This window comes from Bidens hawaiensis, unplaced genomic scaffold, assembly GCF_021521415.1.
Source record: "Bidens hawaiensis isolate Kalapana, Puna unplaced genomic scaffold, B.hawaiensis_p1.1 tig00043644_1, whole genome shotgun sequence".
Taxonomy (NCBI): domain Eukaryota; kingdom Viridiplantae; phylum Streptophyta; class Magnoliopsida; order Asterales; family Asteraceae; genus Bidens; species Bidens hawaiensis.
The window spans coordinates 122,266-145,511 of record NW_027497746.1 but is presented as its reverse complement, the minus strand read 5'-3'; the positions used below and the strand labels follow the sequence as shown (position 1 = coordinate 145,511).

At 35.5% G+C, this 23,246-nt stretch overlaps 1 protein-coding gene across 1 annotated transcript; it reads left to right on the top strand.

The window, feature by feature from the left end:
- Window positions 1-9,917: 9,917 nt before the first annotated feature.
- On the top strand, window positions 9,918-15,062 carry LOC143594445 (KH domain-containing protein At3g08620-like). Its single transcript, XM_077073762.1, has 7 exons — window positions 9,918-10,108; window positions 10,252-10,340; window positions 11,759-11,928; window positions 12,857-12,979; window positions 13,066-13,182; window positions 13,709-13,852; window positions 14,762-15,062. The coding sequence occupies exons 1-7, from the start codon at window positions 10,020-10,022 to the stop codon at window positions 14,906-14,908; spliced, it is 879 nt and encodes a 292-aa protein (XP_076929877.1). The 5' UTR covers window positions 9,918-10,019; the 3' UTR covers window positions 14,909-15,062.
- Window positions 15,063-23,246: the final 8,184 nt, after the last annotated feature.

Sequence of the window (23,246 nt, the reverse complement as noted above, 5' to 3'; positions counted from 1 at the left end):
GTTGTACTTGATTATATTAAAAATGAGATTTAGTTTTAGTAAAGTACATGGTTATTTTTCAATTATCCTTTGAATGTTTTATCACTTTAATTCAATAAATCATGATTGATGATTAACAATCATTCATGATTCACTCATGTTCTTAGAGACTAGAAATGGTAAAAAGAATATCTTGATAACTTATCTAAGATAAAACATGGATCCTTATATTGTACTTAAAAATGATGAGATACAGGGGCGTCTCCGAGGATTTAAATGCCTCGGCCGAGTCGAAATAAAAAGACCCGCATCCTTAACCAGTAATGAAAAATATAAGCTAATGTTTATAAATGACGATCAATGTTATAACAATACGCATAGAAAATATATAGTATTAATGTAATACCCTGAAACCCAACAATTTAATGCTTATACGATTTATTAATACAAATTTTGTAAGAACTAATATACTTATTTTAATGTAAACTTTTCTTTTTAGAATTTTTTAAAGGATTTTGTATGTTGTTAAAATAAAAGTTATTAAGGGCAAAATATAACTAAAGCAAAACTAAAAGGGGTGAGTATGTAATTAGATTTAAATATGACATAAAGATCAGGGACTAATTTTGCAACTTTCTAAAACTGGAGTCATCACTTCCAAATTGAAATGAATGACGGAAGTATTTTTCGGCTTATGCTTTCCGGTGAAGTATTTTCCGACGAGGTTTAAAACAACAAAATTCACGACCGAGTCGACCACATGATGATGCCGTTTGACTCGGGATCTTTTACCGAAAAAACATATGTATGTATATAAATGTTTTGGCCCCCCGAAAATTACGTGCCTCGGCCGAAGGTGCGGCTCGCACACCCTCAGAGCCGGCCCTGATGAGATATAAGCTATGATCTATTTCTCTAGTTTTGGTAATTCTGAAATAACATTGTTAACACGATTGCTTAGATTATCATACTAGTTAAAGAAATCATATGTTAAAGGAATGTGTAATTATAACCTACTTAAATCAATCAAGGAGAGATTGTGTGACTAAACTATAACCACCCGAAGTTTTTAGAATTGGTATATGAGAAATCAAAGTCAATCCTAATCTTTATACTTTACTAAAACTACTTGCTTAATTAAATTAACATTCTCGTGGTAGACATGAAGTTATTCATGCTACTTTCTTTTATGTCATAGGGTAAGTTCACTTAGAAACGATGGACTATTCTATCATACATTATTAAAAGCAAGTTTATCACATATTTACTTTATAATTATCAAGGAAGAATGGAGTGGATTCTTGATTTTGGATGGTAACCTTCATATAACTGATTTACTCATTTAGAATTTCTCTTCTTGTTCACCTAAATTATATATATATATATATATATATATATATATATAGAGAGAGAGAGAGAGAGAGAGAAAAGAGTTAAAATAAAAAGACATAGTTTTGTAGGAAGAGTAGGAATGACATAAATTTAGAGTTAGGAAACTATGTAGCCTAAATCCTATATCTTAGGAAACTATTTGGTAGTTTAAAAACTACCAATCTCAACCACTAAATCATAGATCCAAGGACTTAGATTTATTCTTACTCTTCCTAGGAAACTATTTCTTTTTATTATAACCGACCCCTATATATATATATATATATAATTCTACACAATTTAAAAATCTCCCCAAAATGATTTTCTCATTCGATTAAATTAAAATGAAGATTTATTAATAGAAATATTAATGTCCACGGATCGATACTTGGTTCTTACCAATACTATTCTACATATACGATAGATACACTTGCATATTTTTGTGTGGTTAGTCTTAGTAGAAATCACTTTTATAAATTTAAAACACGATCTTGTGCGAAAACTAAACCATCAACTTTTACCACAACCGTAAGCACACATCATTCATTTTATAGAGTATAATTTTTTCACTGTTTGTAAAGTTTTAACGTATTCACGTAAAAATAAAGGTTGATCGTATTCACATGTACTGTCAATGTTTGTTTGTTAAACCTTCTTGGTATGAATGAGAATGATATTAACCTATAAATAAATAGGTTTGCATAAATATCTGGATTGTGTTTCTTGATTAAGTTATAGACATTAAGTTTGATTAACCTTGATAAAATCTTTGTATGTACTTGAAAATACTTGTGTTATTGTGAAGTTTGATATAGCATGCTTTGGCCTAATAGGTTATAACACGTTGGTGAGTTTCTCAAGGTAAGTAAACGGGTCCCGTGGTTAAATGAGATTTGAACGAATTATTTTCCTTAGACAAGAAACTCACTACTAATTATATCCCCATTCTAGTTACTCATGAAGTAACATATATGAAAAACTTTACGAACTTTTAAATTTTTTTCAAGGTTAAAGGCTATAGCCTTGACTGAGTCTAAGATATTTATAATTTAACTTAAAATAACTTAAACCTAGCTCCTGCCTTAGCGAACACTCGGGATTGATAATAATAAGAAAAGAATTGCAACATGTCGGTAGAGCTTTGGAATTAGAATCAAGGCACGCTTAGATTATCAACAATGTGTTTGGGACTTCCATACTTGCACGCTTCCCTAGGCTAAGTGTGTGTGAATGAAGGTGTGTTTTAGGATGAGAGTAGCCCAACCCGTAACCCCCTTTAATAGCTAAATTCCGGCTTCCATCGTGTAACGCGATGGAGCCTTTTTATAGCCGTCACGTATCGCGACGCTGCATTTTCTACAAAAATGCACATGTTGATACTTGGCCTGTCAAAAGGTGCCACGTCTTGACACATGATAGGACACGTGTACCCGGTTTCTTAACAGGGTCTTCGCATAACGCGATGATCCTATGGCTTTAGCCATCACATAGCCCGATTCCACCCAAGTATCGATTTTAATGAAGATCCATGGCGTGACGCGATGGGTTTACAGTTGTCCGGCACGAATCGCGATGGGCCAAAATTTCAGAAATTGTATTTGAAGTCCCTAAACTTTAAGAATTGGTGTTTTGGGCTAATTATAAAGTTGGAAATTTTCGAGGTGCTACAATTGTGACGTACGGGCTCGGACGACCGAGTACATCGGTGAGGGTACGCCCTGGATTCGATGTTTCACTGTTGCCCACACCACGCACCAGGAGCTCACACTAGATTATTACTCTACGTTACGTGTCAGTTATAATTTGCTTTTGAGTTAACTTACCTAATACGATTAAAAAATATACTAGTTAATATTGTTTTAAGGTGCGCGCGACGGGGACGGAGGAGATCCCGATGAGGCGGTCAGGTGCAGATGATCGTCGGGCGGAGATTTCTTTTGGCATACTCGGGGACGATATTCACCTTTTTATGAAGGAGTTCATTGTGGTGATCGGTCTATACACGGAGGCAAGGATACGGCTTCCGATTTACACGGAGAGCATACACCAGTTACCGGACGACGACTTGAGGATCTGGTGGAGCATGATTAGCGATGCTGCTTTCGGGCCTAAGGCTACAAAAGCGAAATTCTCCGCCATTAGGGACCCGTTGCACAGGTACGTGAACATGTGTATTGTATCATATTATATTATACATGTACCTTCATAGGTTGATTGCCACGTGTGTTACAGGGCGTAGTCAAGACGTGGAGCACTGCAGTCTCTATGACCTATTTTTTTGTGGTGCATGTTGACCGGCACGCCCTGCAACCTTACGTGGGGATTTGCAGACTACTTTGTCGGGTACTTTCGATGGCAGTTGCGAGGGTCCTTGCTGGGTGGCCCATACGTCACCCAAATTGTGATTTCCTTGGGGTACTGACCGATGGTAGATTATTTACGTATCCCATAAATTCCTCCGCGCCCGCTGGACCGCAGTCGTCACTCGAGCATGCATATTGTTCAGGAATTTGAGGCGCCCAACGGCGCGTAAGATCGTCTCGTGGCCGAGGTTGGGGCACGCACCCCTTACGTCTCGGTGCCTTTAGTCCATCCTCACCCACTCGCGGCAGCGGAGGTGCAGATTTTCGACCAACCGGTCGACGAGGATGCTGAGGCAGGGGTCGGCGCGGATGCGGATGCTAGTGGGGACGCGACTCCTGATATGGACGCACATGAGGTACGTTTATTATATTATCATTTAAGTTACTTTTAATTCGTCTAATTATTAAACTTTTTATTATTGTTTTGATATTAGCCACCGTCGCAGCACGTTCCCCATACATATCGCGTCGTGCGTCTGGATACCGGCACTGGCACTGGCACATGGTTACAGCTAATGGAGCGGGGGATGCTAAAGATGCAGCATGGGATGCTAAAGATGCAACGTCAACTGACCTCGGTAGCTAATTACTTGCTGCCACTCGGCGTGGTGAAATTTACACTCCCCAACCTAGTTGTGACCACGAGGCATGCACAAGGCGACAATGTGAAAGACGCCGGTTAGGGATCAGGCGTGAGACGCATGTGCGATGACGATGTTCATGATGCGACGTTTAGGGACGATGATGAAGACGCTATTCATGCTTTTGGATAGTTTTTTATATTATGTTTTATTTGTACGAACTCATTGTTTTGTATGAACCATTTATTTTGGTGATATATGTATATATTGTTATGGATAGTTTTTTTCGAAATGTATTAATAATACATCAATAAACCAAAATATAATTTTAAAAAAGATTATTATATAAAAAGAAGAAAATATGAAAGGGAAGCAATATAGGGATATATATATATATATATATAGGATTGGTATCATTACAGAACTCTTAAATTATTTAATAACTTGAAGGAACCCTTGAAAATTAACATTTTTTATAAAAAAAATTTTGTATTTTAGTCTTATTTGAGTGTAATTTATCACTTTATATATATATAATTACGATTACAATTATGAAAATTAGTTTTTACACAAATCTAAACTTTTTTCTGCATATATGTAAAATTGTTATTACATAAATTTTACACATATGTAAACTTGTGATTTATATATATAATAACAAATTTATATATAAAATATGGTAAAACTAGTCTTAAACAATGTTAATATATGAAAAAAAAATTATAAAAATGTTTGTTTCTTATGAGTTCCTAGAAGTTCTTAACTTTTTTGTAGTTCTCAAATAATACTAACCACACATATATATATATATATAGCGTATAGATCTATGCGTCGCATATAGAGAGCTTTTTTTAACAAAACCCCTGGTGTTTCTAGAAAGCTCGTTTTGAAATCCAATTCATCCAACTTTCCTTAATATAATATAAGATTTAAAAGGTAAAGATATAACACAATAAAGATAAAAATGAGTAACTTGTAGGCCGAATTGTGCATTGTTCGTTTGTTCTTTTTGGGAAAAGAACTTTTGGATTTATATACATGCAATGCAATTCTACTTTATTGACCTGCTTCATCTACCTAGATTGCTATCACACACACCCCGACGGTGTCAAATATTAAATTATTCAAATTAACTTTCGGTTTATTGGATTTTAATAATCTTTGTTGACCGATATTAGCCGATAATAATCCTTAATTATTTTATTGTCACTGACAATCCCAAATTTAAAAAATTTGGCCCTCAGTGGTCACCTGCTAAAAGGACTTAACGATGTTATAGTTTTTTTCTGAATTTCAAACTAATGTATTAGGGCTTTTGATCGGAAGGAGAATACGGGTCGATTGATGTAAAATTTAGTTCGAAACGGTGCTCCAAAACAACAAAACAATGCTATAATCTGGGTGTTTGAATTTCCAATTAACAAACATCAAGTTTTTTGGTTCACCGTTTCGATGTAAGTTTTACATCAATCGACTCGTATCCTCCTTTCCATCAAAATCCTTAAAACATTAGTTTGAAATTCGAAAAAAAAATATAACCCCGTTAACTCATTTTTAACAGAGGACCACTAGTGGTCAATTTTTTAAATTTAAGATCACCGGTGACGATAAAATAAATAACGATTATTATGGGTCAATATGAATTATAAAAATCCAATAAACCCTACCTTTTTTAGATGTTGTTTGTTCTTTTTGCTAACGTTAGTTTTTCTTTACATTTCCTTGTGCATTCTGATAGGATTTGTTGCTTAGAGCAATTCAGTATATGCATAAAATATAATATGAACAAATAAAAGTTACACATATAAAGTTATGAGTTATCACTTTGGCACTGGGAAGGCTATGTGTTGTGGAGGTCAATTCACCACAGACGGTGATGAGGTGGCTGTCACGAAGTCCAGAGAGTAGCACTAAGGTTTGCATGGATATCTCCATACATCGGGGACGACCTGATGATGAAGAAGAAGTATGGTGGACGGTGAAGGAATGGAATCCATACCCGTGTTGCGGTGAGGATGATGAGGCGGTGAGCGAGTTGTGCACTATATATATATATATATCTATCGTAATGTAAATTGCCAATGTGTATTGCAAAATTAAAAATTGCAATTATTTGATTATACACGTGTTTTATATTAACACCAGTACCGACACTTAATATATTTATGTTGTCAGCTTTACTAACTCTATATTAGAATTTTTTTATAAGTTCCTCATTGTATTTTCTAGCTTAACTAACTCAAAAAGTGAGACTCCTCTCATTTCCATGAAACTTACGGCTAAGGGAAGACCAAAAAGCAAGATTGATCGCGGCAGAGTGGCTGAGCAGGCAGCCTCCTAATGGCTTATTAGTTTTTTTGATAACGTGACATGTTTACGTGGGAAAAAAGAATGAAGTATACCACCATCACTAATGAAAAGCTAACCCCACTAGTTTTTCGGCTTATATATGTAAAACTTGCAATACCAATTTGAAGACCCGAATGACTTATATGAAAAGTAGAAGGATGGTACGAAAGATCTCAATCAATGGTTTTGGTGGAGATATAAAGTTCGGTGACCAAGTTAATAACATGGTGCCAATGTTGTCTTTTATTATTATATATTAAATAAGTTAGAATTAAAAGTTGTTAGGTTTCCTATATCGAATGTCTTCTTTTCTAAGTTTCATGTAGCCTATATATCGGGCATAGTTTATTTGTTTTCATTGTATTATGTTCTTATTTCTTATTAATAAAAAGGATCGCATAAGGTTTATGCAATGCCGTTTTTCGATTCTTGATTCCCATATTTCAGGTTTACAATTATATAGAAAAGACAAAAGCATATATATGATTTAAGGGTAAAGTTTTAAATTTTAATGACGTAACAATGTATAAATCATTTTCCTTATTTATAAAGATGTCCATGACAATTTAAGTGTATCTCTAATTAATATGGACTTAAATAAACTTACAAATATTTGTATAACTTTTCAAATATGGACTTATTAGGTAAACGTTATATAAAAAAACGTTTATTTTATAAACTATTCTATTCTTAAGGTATATACCAAAATAGCTTTACAAATAACTACTTTTTAGTTTAATCAATGGGGTTGATAAAATATTAAACATCATGATGTTAAACGATCTTGAGTTTTTGTGCATCAACTTGAGTATTTGATATTTGCAAATCAACTAGTATCAACTATTTTTTTTTCGTATATGTGGTTTAGTTTGTAAAACAATGAAGATATAAATAAATCTAACACCATGCACTATAATCATCAAATGACCACTAGTGGTCTGATGTGGCACTAAGCTAGAATGGTCAAAGGGAACATCACGCTTCCCATCTCCATCCGACTAGTGGCGTGGAGCCGCGCCTAGTCTATCACGTAGGTCACTAGCCAATCCACAACTTTCTCTCCCTATGATTTGTATTTAAATGATAAAAAGAAAGGGAATGAAGAATATGGGGTATAAGATATCTTAAGTTGTGGGAATGAATGATGTAAGATTTGTTTAGTTGGCACTAAGGTGGCAATTGATAGCAAATAAAGATTAAATGATAAGCACAAACACATGACGTACCTGATAGAGATAAACAAAAACAATGATAACTTTTGAGTAATTGATCTTTACATATCATCTATATTTCAAAAATTTCTGATGGTCTCTTATATAAAATAGATCTCGAGAAATAATTTAGTGAATTTAATGGATATAGAGTCTAAACTTGTGTGATTAAAAATATATAAATACATCCATAAATTAATATTTTTATGACTTTCTCTTCTAATATTAATATGAAATTTGAACTATACAACTTCCATTGTCCAAAAACGAAGTTCTATATATATATATTCAATTCATTATCATTGTTCACTTATAAAAACGGGAGTTATGCACACAAAGTCACCACTGTCACACAGCTATAAATAAGAAAATAATAAAACAGAAAAAAAAGAAAAAAATTCCATGGCAGCACCAACAAATATTGACCCCACAAAATTTAAAGGCTCCCGACTATGTTTAAGTGTTTAACCATATTAATACCTAAAGGTTAAGTAAAGTTACATTTTGGTCCATGATTTTGAACATATCCAACTAATTATTAATAGGAATATGCGACTTTTATGAATGGTACCGAGATAAAGAGTATCTGGTGTCATGCCGTACCTGTAACTAAAACGTGTTACACGATACAATTACTAAATTTTTATGTGTCATTTATATATTTGACAGTCAAACGACACCAATTTTTTAACCATCTTCGACAAGAAGCAAGTCAAAAGGCTATCAATATGTCACGCTCATAGAAAGTTATATTTGCAGGGAATGCAATTTCTAATTACATAATCTACATGGTGTGATGTTGGGTTGACGCAGTTTTGTTGAACACATTCGAGTGATAAATTTTGATAATAACTTTCAAGACATGCTTGGTTTCTTTTTTCCCTTGTATAAAAAAATTAATAAATGAAGATTAATTTAGTTTATAATATTGTACACTTTAAAGTTATATCCTTAAAACACAATTAACACCGAAATATATTGGCTTAGTCTGTTTATAGCAACGTTTAGAGTTATGAAATGAACATTTATGTTCATTTTTCAAAATTCTAAGTTGTATAGTACTTTAGAGAGGTGATGGGTCAATGTTCTTTCTCCTTGTTTTTTATTTTTATAAGTTTATGAGTTACTTATGATTTAGTATTCAGCAATTTTTATTTTCTAGTAACAAAGCATTCGGTCAATGTTAAATGATTCTTATACTAATAACACAATATACCCGATGCAATCGACAATCTCTTTCGACCTCTCTCTCCCTCCCTTAATCATTAAAATTCTCAATAATCATTTACAAAATAAAGAAGTTTTCAATATAATTACCATTTGACATCAACTCCAAAAATTTTATACTTCAAAGGCAACACTTGGATATTCTTGCATAGCAACATTATTGCAACCCATGTAAATGTTTTGTTTCTATCCCTCTTTCGATCACATGATGATTTAGTGTTTATCGAAACAAAAAAAAAAACAATTGTTTATCAGTGACCCAAAGTTTAAAAATTTAGATGCTTAAACAGACATTCGTGTGTAAACGATGTTAAAAACAACACACTATTCCTAAACAAAATCGATTAAATGAAGAGTTAGTCTTGATTATAAGATTAGAATGATGAATTAAATAAATTTGAAGTGTTATGATTAAAAGTTAGTGATATAGATAATAATAATAATAATAAAAAAGATAAGAAATAATGATAAAGTTGTAGATGTAATTGTTATTATAATTATTAAAGTTATAATAGGATACCAGTTAGTGTTAGTATAAATAGATTGGTAAGACATTGTAATTTCCTGCTTTAAGTTTTCATTTAAGCTAATAATATCACAAGAGTCAAAAAAGCTATTCATATATCGTGAGTTTTATGTTCGAGTTTGTGGTTTGATTTCCAACGTATAAACAACTTCACTCTCTAACTTCATACAAGACCCAATACTAAATAAAAAGTTGAAGGACAATAAATATAAAATCTCTCAAAATTTAATCACCAACCCCCCCTTTAAATAAAGCCACTCAATATTCATTATTACTTTTCCAATTTTATTTTCTTGCCCATTTGATTTTCTTGCTGTCTGTCTGTTTGTCTCTCTTCTCTTCTTCAGGGTTTACTGCTCAAAGCTTCTTGTTATCTTTGCCGTCATCTGTTGGGCACAAAACAAGAAACATCATGTCAAGTTCATATGGTCAGAACTTGAACTATTCACCTGCTAGAGCCCCTGCTTCACCACATATGTGGGCTAACACAGATATTGAAGGGTAATCTTTTTTATTATCAATCAAGAAATCATTTTTTTCATGTTTTTGTTAGTTTTTAATGATGGGTTTTGATTCTTGCTCACTTTCTTGAAATTTTATGCAAGTTGGTTTTTTATTTTTTTGGTGGTGTGTTGTGTTTACAGCTCATACCTTGCAGAGCTATTGGAAGAGAATAAAAAGTTGGGTCCTTTTGTGCAAGTTCTTCCTGCTTGCACTAGATTGTTGAATCAAGGTTTGATACTTTCTCATCGTTTTTTTTATTATTTGAAATTGGTTTTTGGGTGTGTTTATGTTGTAGGAGTAAATACCAATGAATTTGTTGTTGAATCTTGAGTTTGATTTACGCATTTTGTGTTAAAATGGTTATTTTAAGATCTTTAACATTAATGATATGCTAATTAGTGATTGCGTGAATTCGAATTGATATATAATAGCTGAAAATTCAAATCCTAGTTTGGATTGCCATATATAAATTTTCTTGAAATTTGATAAAGTTTCATAACTTAATATATGTTTCTTGATGAGTTTTTTGCAATGTTGGTGATAATGATGATGATAATCTAAAGCGGTTGCAGTATGGTGCTTTCGGTGATATGCATTGAATGTGATAATGAGTATTCTAGCATCTTTCATGCATCGGAAACGTATATGACTTTAAAAAAATATTATAATGACGTCGATTTGCTAGCTGTAACGGTGGTCAAATGGCGTGAATCTGGTATATTGCTATTTCAGAGAAATGTTGATAAGCTAGACTTTATGAAAAGCATGGCACTTTTAGTGGTGGCATTAGCTGGCATTAGGCGGTAGCTGAACTAACTTTGGACTCTTTCGAGTCAAATAGTCAATGCTATTCTAAAGCATTGAGTTTGCTTGCGTTTCAAAGACGTTTTCTAGAATTTGGATTTGTTTAGAGCCTCAAAGGGCCAATGCTAAAGACATGCATTTGCAAGAGAGGGGCTAGCATGGTGTCCAAATATTATAGTAACAAACAAGCTTACCCAATAAAATTCCACTCATAACAAGCTATTGGTAGGGTCCTGAAGGGTAGGATAGGGGCAAATCTTTCCTCTATCTCGATAGAGAAAGAGCCTGCTCTCGCTGAGACCCCCCGGCTTCAAAATTTTTTTTGACATCAAGAAAGCATAAAGTGTGACACAAGTAATAAAAACAACAAAACATACTAAAAGTAAACTACTGATAACACAAAATGGTGAGAAAATTATAGTAGTAACAGATAAAAGTGCTTGTCCAAATATTATAGTATAAAATAAAAAGAAGTTACCTTTTTTTTTATATATATTTGTAATTTTGTAATGTATACTCTCTTTTTATGTTTTCTAGCTTTGATAATTATTGATAATATGCTGCATTTTTTATCTTTGGTTTGAACCCTTTACAGCCTTTTATTCAAAAGAGGCCATTGTATAGTATTTGGCGTTACACATGCGATTCATCTGCCATATAATGTAAAATATGCATATGTGATAATGGATTGGTTTATTAGCTTATACAATACCATATATGACAAATTTTTCACATTTGATTTTTGTATTAAAATTTTAACTTTTGAGTAGACAGATTGTTTTTGATGTATAAGTTGATATTTATAGAAAATCACTCATTGGTAATATTTCATTTGATCTACAGAGATATTATGGGCTTCGGGAATGATACAGAATCAAGGGTTTAATGACTATGATAGATTGCAGCGTGGAAGCCCGAGTCCTAGAAATCACTTGGATATTATGCCTGATATTGCTGCTAAAACTTTAGGCCGTTGGAACGGAAATGCTAATTGGAGTCCGCGTCAACATGAGGTGAGTTCATCTTTTTTTATTCAATGATGATTTGTTGCCAAGTATATTATCAAATCCCCATTTTTATTTTTTATCTTTAGTTAGAAATGATATGAAATCTTTATGGGTTTTTGTTTGAAGCTGTTACAATTTATGCATTCATTTAGCCGAGATGCTAATATTTGATTATATATGTGCTTGATCTAGTTTATGGATTAAAAAGTGTTGTTTTGAGAACGAAACTCTAAGAAAACATGTATGTGAGAGGTTTGGGTGGAGAGATGTTTGTTGAACATTGGAAATTTTTACCCTATTTGGTCAAAACAATTTTTTTAATCTGTATATATTTTTCTTTTTCTCAAGCTTCATGTTCTAAAGTAGAGGCATGACTTGTTAGTTTACAACATGACCCGAACCTAACACAAAATTCACGGGTTTGGGTTTAGTCTAAACAAGTTCCCGTCATTTTTGAGGTGGACTAGTGAACACATTTAGCTAAACGTGTTGGGTTCGGGTTGACTTGGTGGGCTCGTGGGTTTATCAATATAACACTCATTATTTTCTGAAACGTATTTTTGTGTAAGTTTAAAATGTTGGGGTACTTTTTTTTATTTGCCAAAATTTAAAAATTAAACGAGAAATAGACATCAACTTTTGTAATTTAAACTTGATTGTTTTATATACATTTGTAGTGTTTTTGTTTTAAGTTTCTAATTTTTGAGTATTAATATACAAAAAATAAAAATCATGAAAATTTGTGTTTGTGTTCGGGTTCAACCTGTCAACTTACGAACCCGACCGTTTAGCACCCGCATTTTAAAGTACATATCTAGCTTGCGCGCCCCCTTAAAGAAACATATTTAGATTTCTTTTTGTTCGGATTTTTCACTGCCTTTGTAGAATGTGGGTCCCATTTTTCTCTTAATGTTGACTTTGACTTCAATTGCAGCGATTTGATGGGCCACAAGGACTGCCACCTCTTGATCACTGGAGTGCAGCACCACCAAGCCCGAGCTCTTTTAATGCAAAGAGGGTGTTGCGTTTGGACATACCTGTTGACAGCTTTCCAAATGTACAGAATACATTTCAAAACTCATTTATATTCGGACCATTTTATTTTCCTTCAAAACCCGTTAAAAATTTTCATTTTGTTATTAGTTCAACTTTGTTGGGAGGCTCCTGGGCCCACGAGGCAATTCGTTAAAACGCGTAGAAGCTTCTACTGGATGCCGCGTTTTCATTAGAGGAAGGGGTTCCATAAAAGACCCCGATAAGGTAAAATCATTTTTCATTTGTTTGTGGGACCCACAAAACCCGTTTAATTATAAATGGTTTGATTTGAGTTATGCTTTCATCTCCTACGGACAAACAAGACTAATATAAAGTAACTAAACAGGGAACGGGTCAAACGGGCCGAAAGTTGTATACTGTGTATTTTTAAGCATGCAACTTTATAACTCTTTTTAGATTCAATTAGACGGTTGGTCCCTGTAGTTTATCCATATTACGGAAATGGTACATTGTTTTGAACTATTACATGTTTAGTCCAGCAATTTTCATGCGGGAAACATGTTTGGTCCCTTACATGGATTTTTTTAGTTAAGCGTGGCTTAAATTAGAAGTAAAAAAGTTTGATGTGTGACGGGCTTAATTAAAAGTACACTTAAGTTAAGTGGTGTGAAATGATCAATATACCCTCTAGCATACTCAAATGCAAACGAGCTGCGTGACCTGCTTAATTATTTACACGGGTCATATTCTAGTATTAATTTGTTTCCTTTCGGGTTGTGTGTGTTAAAAGGAGGAGAGTTTGAAGGGGAGGCCGGGCTATGAGCATCTCATCGAGCCACTACACATCTTAATTGAAGCAGAAATGCCTGCAGGTATCATCGATCTACGCTTGAGACAAGCACAAGAAATCATTCAAGAGCTGCTCAAACCCGCGGTATGTTTTCTTTCATGCAAGATATGCTCAAACCCTGGTTTGGTCGGTTTTGAAGAAAATTCTGGGCCAAACTGTTAAACTACGGTTTTAGAAAACGAAAAACTAAACTGGTTGAGTCGGTTAGCTGGACCGGTTTGGCAGCTTAACAGTTTGGTGTGGAGGTTGAACTGGCTCTTTTTTTTTAAACGTTAGTTTGTATTAGAACTTTTAGAATGAAAAAGAAGTTCATGAGTATACTACGTATATGTAACTGCATATTTCAGAAATAGAAAAAAGTAAATAAATAAATAAGATTAAACTGCTGGTTCAGTTTACATGGTTGGTTGACTGGTTCCAAGTGCCAACACGTCGACTGGACCGTTAAAATTGAACTAGGCTTACGAGAGCTCGAACTTGGCTTGTTTCGGGTTTTATTCCTAAAGCTTGAGCGGCTCGTGAGTAGTTTTTCAAGCTCGAGTTCCGCTCGCTTGTTATTTATTAATTATCTATGTACATTGTTTTTATTATTTTATATCTATTTTTTCATTTTGTTTTTGTATACAGCATATTATATATTGTTTAGTTATTTTTATTGTAATTTTATGTATACAATAGTTATATAAAATATAAACCTATTTAGTATATTAATTAAACCCTATATACTATTTATCTCTGTTTAGGCTTGCTAGCCAGCTCAAGCTTTATAAGCGAGGCTCGATCTCGAGTAGCTCACAAGCTCTCAGTGAGTTGATCTCGAGTAGCTCACAAGCTCTCAATGAGTCGATCTTTAGTAGCTCACAAGTGGCGTTTACACTCCTACGTTAAACTACCAAAACTGAATTGTATAAACCTTAAACCGCCTAGAAGTAATCAAAGTGCGTACAACTTTAATGTCTTTTTGCATTTATTGATATTATCTTTGAATTGCAGGACGAGTCCGAAGATCTTTACAAGAGACAGCAATTAAGAGAGTTAGCTATGCTAAACAACAACTTTAGAGAGCAAAGTCCGCAACCTAGAGGCAGTGTGTCACCTTTTGGATCTAGTGGGATGAAGCGTGCAAAAACCGGTTTTTAAAGAGACTCGATTATGCATCAACAATATCACCGTTGTCAACATCATCAACAACGACAACAGCATCATCATCGTCCATCTACTGCTATGGTGGAGTACTTTAACTGAGACATGAAACAAGGGTTGCTAAGAACAGTTTGATGTAGGTTTTTTTTTTTAATTTATTTTAAATAAAAATAATAATAGTCATCACAATATGGTTGCTAAGAACAGTTTGAAAGTAAAAAGAGTTATTGGATTTATTTGTTATGAACTTTTTTTTTTCTTTTTAGTGTGAAGTATTATATTATATAGTGCAAGTTATGATTATATATTTTCATTTGGGTTAAATTTTATAATTATGGTTATGCCTTTTGAATTGAGTAATGCATCAACATATATATAGATTTGTTAAATAGAGTGTATAATTATGTGACTTTATTCATTGACACCATCCTATCTATTCCTAAAGCAAAGCTCTTCAAATGTGAGCTTTCACCTTGAGGAATGAAATGAGTGTTGGGTCTGTGGAGGCTTGGGCTCGGTTTGCTTGAAGTAGACGTGCACAAATCGGTTCACCTTGGAAACCCGAACCGGTTCGGAATCGGTTTTTTTACACCGGGTAGAAAATGACACCGGTTCCAGTCAGGAACCGGTTCGGTTCCCGACCCAAACCGATGCCCAGAAATGCAAACTTTTAGGAACCGGGTAGGGTTGGAACCGGGACCGGTTATTACATAAAAACCGGTTCCACCGGTTTTCTTTGAAATTCAAACATTATAGCCGTTAGAAACCGGTTCCAACGGCTATATAGCCGTTTTTGACCGTTGGAACCGGTTTTATTACTATATTTAACTAATTTTCATTCTAAAATATCAATGTATGAGTGTGTACTTGTTAAACCACTTCCAAAACTATAAAACACACTCCAAAAAACAATTAAGCTTAAACCGACAACAAATGGCAACTAATGACGACGTTGTTATGGTGATCGAAACAACAAGATGCCCCGATGTTTGGGTTCATTACGATTTGTGTCTAATGACCGACTCACATGAGATGGCACGTTGCAAATATTGCTTGAAGTTTCTTAAAGCAGGGTCTAACTCGACATTACGAAAACATACGAATAAGTATTGTCGAGAGAAAAGAAGTTTGGATGCTAAAAAAGCGGAAGTGGGAGAATCGTCCGGCTCTACAACCCAAAAATAAGTATTCCCGAATTAAAACGACGGACTTTGTTTTTTAAGTTTTAGTTATGTTTTATCGTTTATGTTTTAATAATGTTTGTAATAGTTATTGTTTAAATATTAATAATCTTAATTCGATCATGTCCCGCTTAGTGTCAGTATTAAGTTTAATGATGAAGTTCAAGGTCTTTTGTTATTATCCTCTTTGCCCGATAGTTGGTCGCAAACAGTGACTGCGGCTTGTAGTTCGTCTATAAAAATTGTTTTTGATGGGATTCGGGATTTGATTCTTGGAGAAGATTCAAGACGCATAAGTTCAGGTGAATCAGCAGGTAATATATTAGTCACAGAAGGCAGAGGTAGGGGAAAACAACGAGGCAGTGGGAGCAGGAAGAGGAGTCAGTTTAGGACTCGTAAAGATATTGAATGATGGGGTTGTAAAGAGAAGGGACACTTCAGGAATCAGTGTCCGAATGATAAGAATGAAAAGAAAGAAGTCAACATTGCAGAAGAATGTCCAGATGATGAGTTTTTAGTTCTTAGTGTTGAGGATAATGTTGATTCCTGGGTCATGGATTCTGGTGCTTCATTTCATGCTACCCACAGCAGTGAAGCATTGTAGAATTTGAAGGAAGGTGATTTTGGTAAGGTTAGACTAGAAAACAATGATGTTCTTGATGTTACGGGCATGGGTGACATGAATTTAGTTACTTCAGCCAGTTCATGGACCTTGAAGGATGTCAGAGTGATTCCGAGCTTAAAGAAAAAGTTGATTTCTGTCGGGCAGTTGGATGAACAAGGACATGAGGTTAAATTTGGGAACGGACAGTGGAAAGTTGTAAAGGGAAATCTTGTCATTGCTCGAGGAAGAAAGAGGGGTTCAAGGTATATGGTTAGTTTATCGTCTGAGGAAGTGACCGACCTAGTTCAGAAGAAGACCAAAGTCCGGTTCACAGAGTCTAGTGGGCAGAAGAAGGTTTGTTTTGCAGAAGATAAATCCAGAGCCACATGTCATATTCAGGTTGAACGTGCTAGAATAGGTTCAGAAAAACCAGTCAGAGGTTTTCGTGGCAGTGGGAGCACTGGCAGTCAGTCAGTCAAAGCTTTAGCCAGAGTTACCAGACAGTGGGTTAAGATGTCACACCCTCATTTGGGGCCTAGGCGTGTGACCACAAGTTGGTACCTGTTTTGTAAATATATCAGAGTTTATGGGTTAATTTTAGCGGAAGACTTTAGGTTTGAATATAATATTAATTTACATTGAAAATTTACTCGGGAATTAAATACCCGAGTATTAGTTTACAAAAGATACGTTCCATATTACAAGGATTTTTAGTTATCAAAAACGCAGCCATCTTGTACGCGCTTCTATCTTCATTAAGACTCCAATCCTTGTTAATGCTACTTATGCTTAATTACCTGCAATGGGTTGGAAAAATACGTCAGCTATATGCTGGTGAACACGTATGACTCAATAAAACATTTTGAATGACGATTACAATACAAACATAGTTTTCTTAACAATCACAGCGGAAATATTTCTACTTCCGGTATATATACCACTGCCCTACACACATAACAGTATTCCCCGAGCCACACGGCCCTGAACTGAGAACTAGTCATGACCGTTGCAGCTTGCGGCTTCCTTGCCTTTGATTGATTGGTTGGGATTTAACAGTTATGTTTGGATCCAGACACATGCGTATTCGGTCTGAGTTGATTTTATTCTCTACTTTGTATTATAACGTTTTAGAGATTACATTATCTCATGTAGACATTTGATTGACTTGTTAAAAACAAACACCCGTTTATCTTATCAAGTATAAATATGTTTTGACTGATTTAAAAAGGTTAACGTATTCACCTGTACCGTCGGTGTTGAAAACCTTGACTGATTGATTGATTGTGAATGATTCTTAACCTATACATAAATAGGTTTGTATGAATGTTTTGAATAATGTTAAGCTATGATTGTAAGCTTAACCTTGAAATCGTTTATCTTTGATTGTGAATGAAAAACACTTAGTTTTATGTGACGTTTGATATAGCATGCTTTGGCTTAATAGGTTATAACACGTTGGTAAGTTTCTCCAGGTAAGTAAACGGGTCCCTCGGTTGATTGGGATTTATACGAATTACTTTTCCTTAGGCAAGAAACTTACTACTAGTGATATCCCCTTTACAGTTACTACATGCCCGTCAAAATCTATCTTTTGTTGACATTACTTTGCTATGAAGTAACTTTTATGAAAACTCGTTTATGAGGGTGAATGTAAAATACGATCAAAGTTAAGGGCCATAGCCTCGATTGATAGTCTAAGCTATAATTCAAATAAATTAAACATAACTCCAACCTTAATGTGGATACTTAGATTGATAATAATAAAAAGGCAGGTTCTTGATCTACTCGATTATACGATTGCTAGTTTGATTATAACTTCGTTCCTTGCACGAACTACGAGAAAATGGCACGTCGGCTTGGTACGGAAATGGGGCACGCCTTTCGAGGTTAAGTGTGTGTAAATGGAGGTGTGATGGGATAAGGAGAGCTCAATACCCGTCACCCCCTTTTATAGGCTAATTCTGGACCCCATCGCGGTACGCGATGGGTTTCTTTACCCCGTCGCGTACCGCGGCGCCGTAATTTAGACGCCGCCTTACCAGCTCGTGACACGTGGCCTATCATATCGTGCCACATGTTGACACGTGGTTGGACACGTTTCCACTGACTCAACAAGGTCATCTCGCTACGCGATGGGCTTATGTATGCCCCGTCGCATATCGCGATGGGTGAAGTTTTCAAAATATTCATTTTTAGTCCTTGTAATTTCTTAATTAGTATATTTAGGCTTAAATTTTATAGGGTAAAAGACGCGGTGTTACATCCTCCCCACCTTTTGAATAATCTCGTCCTCGAGATTTATTGGAATAGAAAGGGATATTTCTTTTTCATTTCTGACTCGAGCTCCCACGTATAATCGGGTCCTCGTCTTGAATCCCATTTGACTTTCACGAGCTTGAGTCGTTTGTGCTTGAGAAACTTGATCATGCTATATTCTATTTGTATCGGTTGTTCTACAAACTTAAGCTTGTCGTTGATTTTAACATCTTTTAATGGCATAGCAAGAGTTTCGTCAGCTAAACACTTGCGTAGATTGGATACATGAAACACATCGTGAATGCCTTTCATTTCATCGGGTAACTCTGGTCGGTAAGCAACTGGTCTGACTTTATCAATTATCTTGAATGGTCCCACAAATCGTGGACTAAGTTTCCCTTTCTTCCCGAATCTTACTACACCTTTCCAAGGCGACACTTTCAATAAAACTCTATCGCCTTCTTTAAACTCTAATGGCTTGCGACGAACATCCGCATAGCTCTTTTGTCTATCTCTTGCTGCTTTCAATCGTTCTCGGATTTGTATAACTTGATCAGTAGTCCTTTGAACAATTTCTGGTCCTGACAACTGACTATCACCTGTTTCTGACCAACATACAGGTGTTCTACACTTACGCCCATACAATGCTTCGAATGGTGCTGCTTGGATACTCGTATGACAACTGTTGTTGTACGAGAACTCCATCAGCGCGAGATGAGTGTCCCAACTTCCTCCTAAGTCGATAACACAGGCACGAAGCATGTATTCTAAGGTTTGAATTGTACGTTCACTTTGGCCATCAGTTTGGGGATGTTATGCAGTACTTAAGTTTAATCGAGTCCCCATAGCCTTTTGAAAGCTTGACCAAAAATTTTAAGTGAAACGACTATCTCTATCAGAAATTATGGATAACGGCACATCATGTAAAGATACTATGTTTTCGACATATAAGTGTGCTAACTTATCCATATTAAACGTTTCTTGTATTGGAATAAAATGGGCAGACTTGGTAAGTCTATCGACAATAACCCAGATCGCATCAATTTGATGAGAAGTTTTCGGTAACTTCATGATGAAATCCATAGTTATCATATCCCATTTCCATATCAGGATTTCCGGTTGTTGTAGTAATCCTAACGGCTTTTGATGTTCAGCTTTCACTTTAGAACATGTCAGGCATTTAGCTACATACAAAGCAATATCTTTCTTCATCCCGATCCACCAATAATCATCTTTTAAGTTGTGATACATCTTGTCACTTCCCGGATGCATCATATACTTTGATTTGTGTGCTTCTTCTAGAATTTTACCTTTTAAATTACCGACCATCGGTACCCAAATCTTAGTACCGAGTCTAAGCATTTCATCACTTCCTTTGACTAACTGGTCGATTGTACCATTCTCTTTTTCAGCTTTAACGATTCCTTCTTCCAGTGCCAACTTCTGAGATTCTTTGATCTGACTAGCTAAATCAACTTTGAGTTCCAATATAAGAGCTCAGACTCTCTTTGGTTTCTCATGTTCTTTTCTACTTAAAGCGTCAGCTACAACATTCGCCTTTCCTTCATGATATATGATCTCACAGTCATAATCATTAAGTGTTTCCATCCAACGCCTTTGCCTCATGTTTAATTCTTTTTGGTCGAATATATGCTTCAAACTTTTGTGATCAGTGTATACAATGAATTTAACACCTTACAAGTAATGTCGCCATAATTTCAACGCGAAGATTATAGCACCTAATTCAAGATCGTGTGTGGTGTAATTCTTTTCATGAATTTTTAACTGCCTTGAAGCATAAGCAATTACTTTCTTCCCTTGCATCAAAACACATCCCATTACCGTATGCGAAGCATCACAGTAAATGGTAAAGTTTTCCAATCCTTCTGGTAAAGCCAAGATAGGTGCATTGGTTAACTTTTGTTTGAGTGTTTCAAATGCTTCTTCTTGTTTCGGTCCCCATTCAAACTTAATTGATTTTCTTGTGAGTGAGGTTAATGGAACGGCTATACGGGAGAAGTCTTGAATGAATCTTCTGTAATATCCGGCTAAGCCTAGAAAACATCGGACTTGAGTCGGCGTCTTAGGTTTCTCCCGTTTAGTTATTGCTTCAATCTTTGATGGGTCTACTTGAATACCCTTCTCATTTATAACATGACCAAGAAATTGAACTTCAGATAACCAAAATTCACATTTGGAGAATTTGGCGTATAATTTCTCATTTCTTAGGGTTTCAAGTATGATCTTGAGATGAACTTGATGATCGTCTTTGGATTTTGAATAAACGAGAATGTCATCGATGAAAACGATAACAAACTTGTCTAAGTATGGTTTGCAAATTTGATTCATCATGTCCATAAAAGCTGCTGGAGCATTAGTGAGTCCGAAAGGCATCACGGTGAACTCATAATGTCCATATCGGGTTCTAAAGGCTGTCTTTGATATATCTTCCTCTTGTACTTTCAACTGATGGTAACCCGATCTTAGATCAATCTTTGAAAAACAACTTGCTCATTGAAGCTGGTTGAACAAATCGTCGATTCTTGGAAGTGGATACTTGTTCTCGATTGTGACTTTATTCAATTCTCGGTAGTCTATACACATTCTCATCGATCCGTCCTTCTTCTTTACGAACACAATTGGGGCTCCCCACGGTGAGGAACTCGGTCGTATAAATCCTTTCTCCAAAAGTTCATATAACTGTTTCTTTAGTTCTTTCATTTCCGTAGATGCTAGACGATAAGGAGATTTAGCTATTGGTGAAGTTCTTGGCATGAGGTCAATTCTAAACTCTACCTCTCTATCAAGCGGGGCTCCTGGTATCTCATTAGGATATACATCTGGAACTTCTGATACAATTGGTACTTCCTCCATTTTCTTTGGTTCGGGTTCTTTCGTTACATAGGCCATGAATGCGAGGCATCCCTTACCTATGCAATGACTTGCTTTAATCTTGGAAATGATTCCTATCTTTCCTCATTCTTTATCTCCGGTGATACGAATGGTTTTGTTATTAGGTATTCGAATGTCGATGGCTTTATCGTTACATAGGATATGGGTTTGATTAGACGATAACCAGTCCATACCTAAAACCACGTCAAAACCTGCTAATGTCATGGGTAACAATCGTACAGGTATGACGTGATTGGCTTGAGAAATTGTGGCATTATCTAAAGCCTCAGTTATTCTACTTACATTTCCATCAGCGGTTTCTACTTCATAATGTTTATCTAGTTTAAATAAGGGTTCATTTAATAGACTACAGAATTTATAATCTATAAAGCTTTGGTTTGCACCCGAGTCAAATAATACTCTAGCATAAACATTATTAATAGGAAACGTACCGGTGATCACGCCCGGTATATCAGCTGCCTTTTGAGTGTCTAGCATGAAAACACGTGCATTTCCCTTCTTGGCATCGGTCTTGGCACCGCTGCCACTTGCACACGCTGTATTTGTCATTGGCTTCGTCTTTGGGCACTCAGTACTATAGTGTCCCTTCTCGCCACACTCAAAACATACTCCTGTCTTTTTCCTACAATCTGTTTCCGAATGACCCGGTTTCTTGCAAAATCCACATACAACGATGTTGGTTGGTCGAAGGCATCTACCGAAATGTCTCCTACCACATGACTTGCAAATGGGGCGACTATACACAAATCCCCCTTCTCTTTTCTTTTCTGGTTTCTTCATCTTTCCATCCACTCGTTTTTCCATCATCCTTCTTCTTCTTCTCATCACGGTTCCTAATCAACCCATCCATCAGATATCCGGCCAACTCCATAGCAGATTCCGTCGTGGATGACATATGTGAACGAACTAAATCACGGATTTCTATTGGCAACCCGTAAATATAACGCGTCACTTTGTTGATTTCAGGAGTGACCAGATGAGGCACGATTCTACAATACTCAAGAAACTTGGTGTTATATTCCTTTAGATTGGTTCCCACAACTTTGTGGTTCCATAGTTTAGTCTGAATTTGGTCCATTTCGTTTATTGGACAAAACTTCTTCAATATCATGGCCTTGAACGTCTCCCAATCTAGGTTGTATAAATTTTCTCTACCCTTGATTCCGATCAGGGTATTCCACCACTCTAATGTCTCACCCTTGAACATCTGGGAGGTATATTGCACCTTCTCACTTTCCGTACACTTACTTATCAGCACAATCGATTCCATTTCCTCCAACCATCGGAGGGTGTGTATCGCTCCCTTATCCCCATGAAATTCTTTGGGGTTATAAACTTTGAACACCTTGAAATCACAACCCTCGTGTATTTTTAACTTTTT

Excerpts from the sequence above, each read along its gene's own strand:
- LOC143594445 (XM_077073762.1), top strand. The coding sequence starts at position 10,020 with ATGTCAAGTTCATATGGTCAGAACTTGAACTATTCACCTGCTAGAGCC. Across the intron at positions 10,341-11,758 it reads CACTAGATTGTTGAATCAAG|AGATATTATGGGCTTCGGGA; the intron begins GTTTGATACTTT and ends TTTGATCTACAG. Across the intron at positions 13,853-14,761 it reads AAGAGCTGCTCAAACCCGCG|GACGAGTCCGAAGATCTTTA; the intron begins GTATGTTTTCTT and ends TTTGAATTGCAG.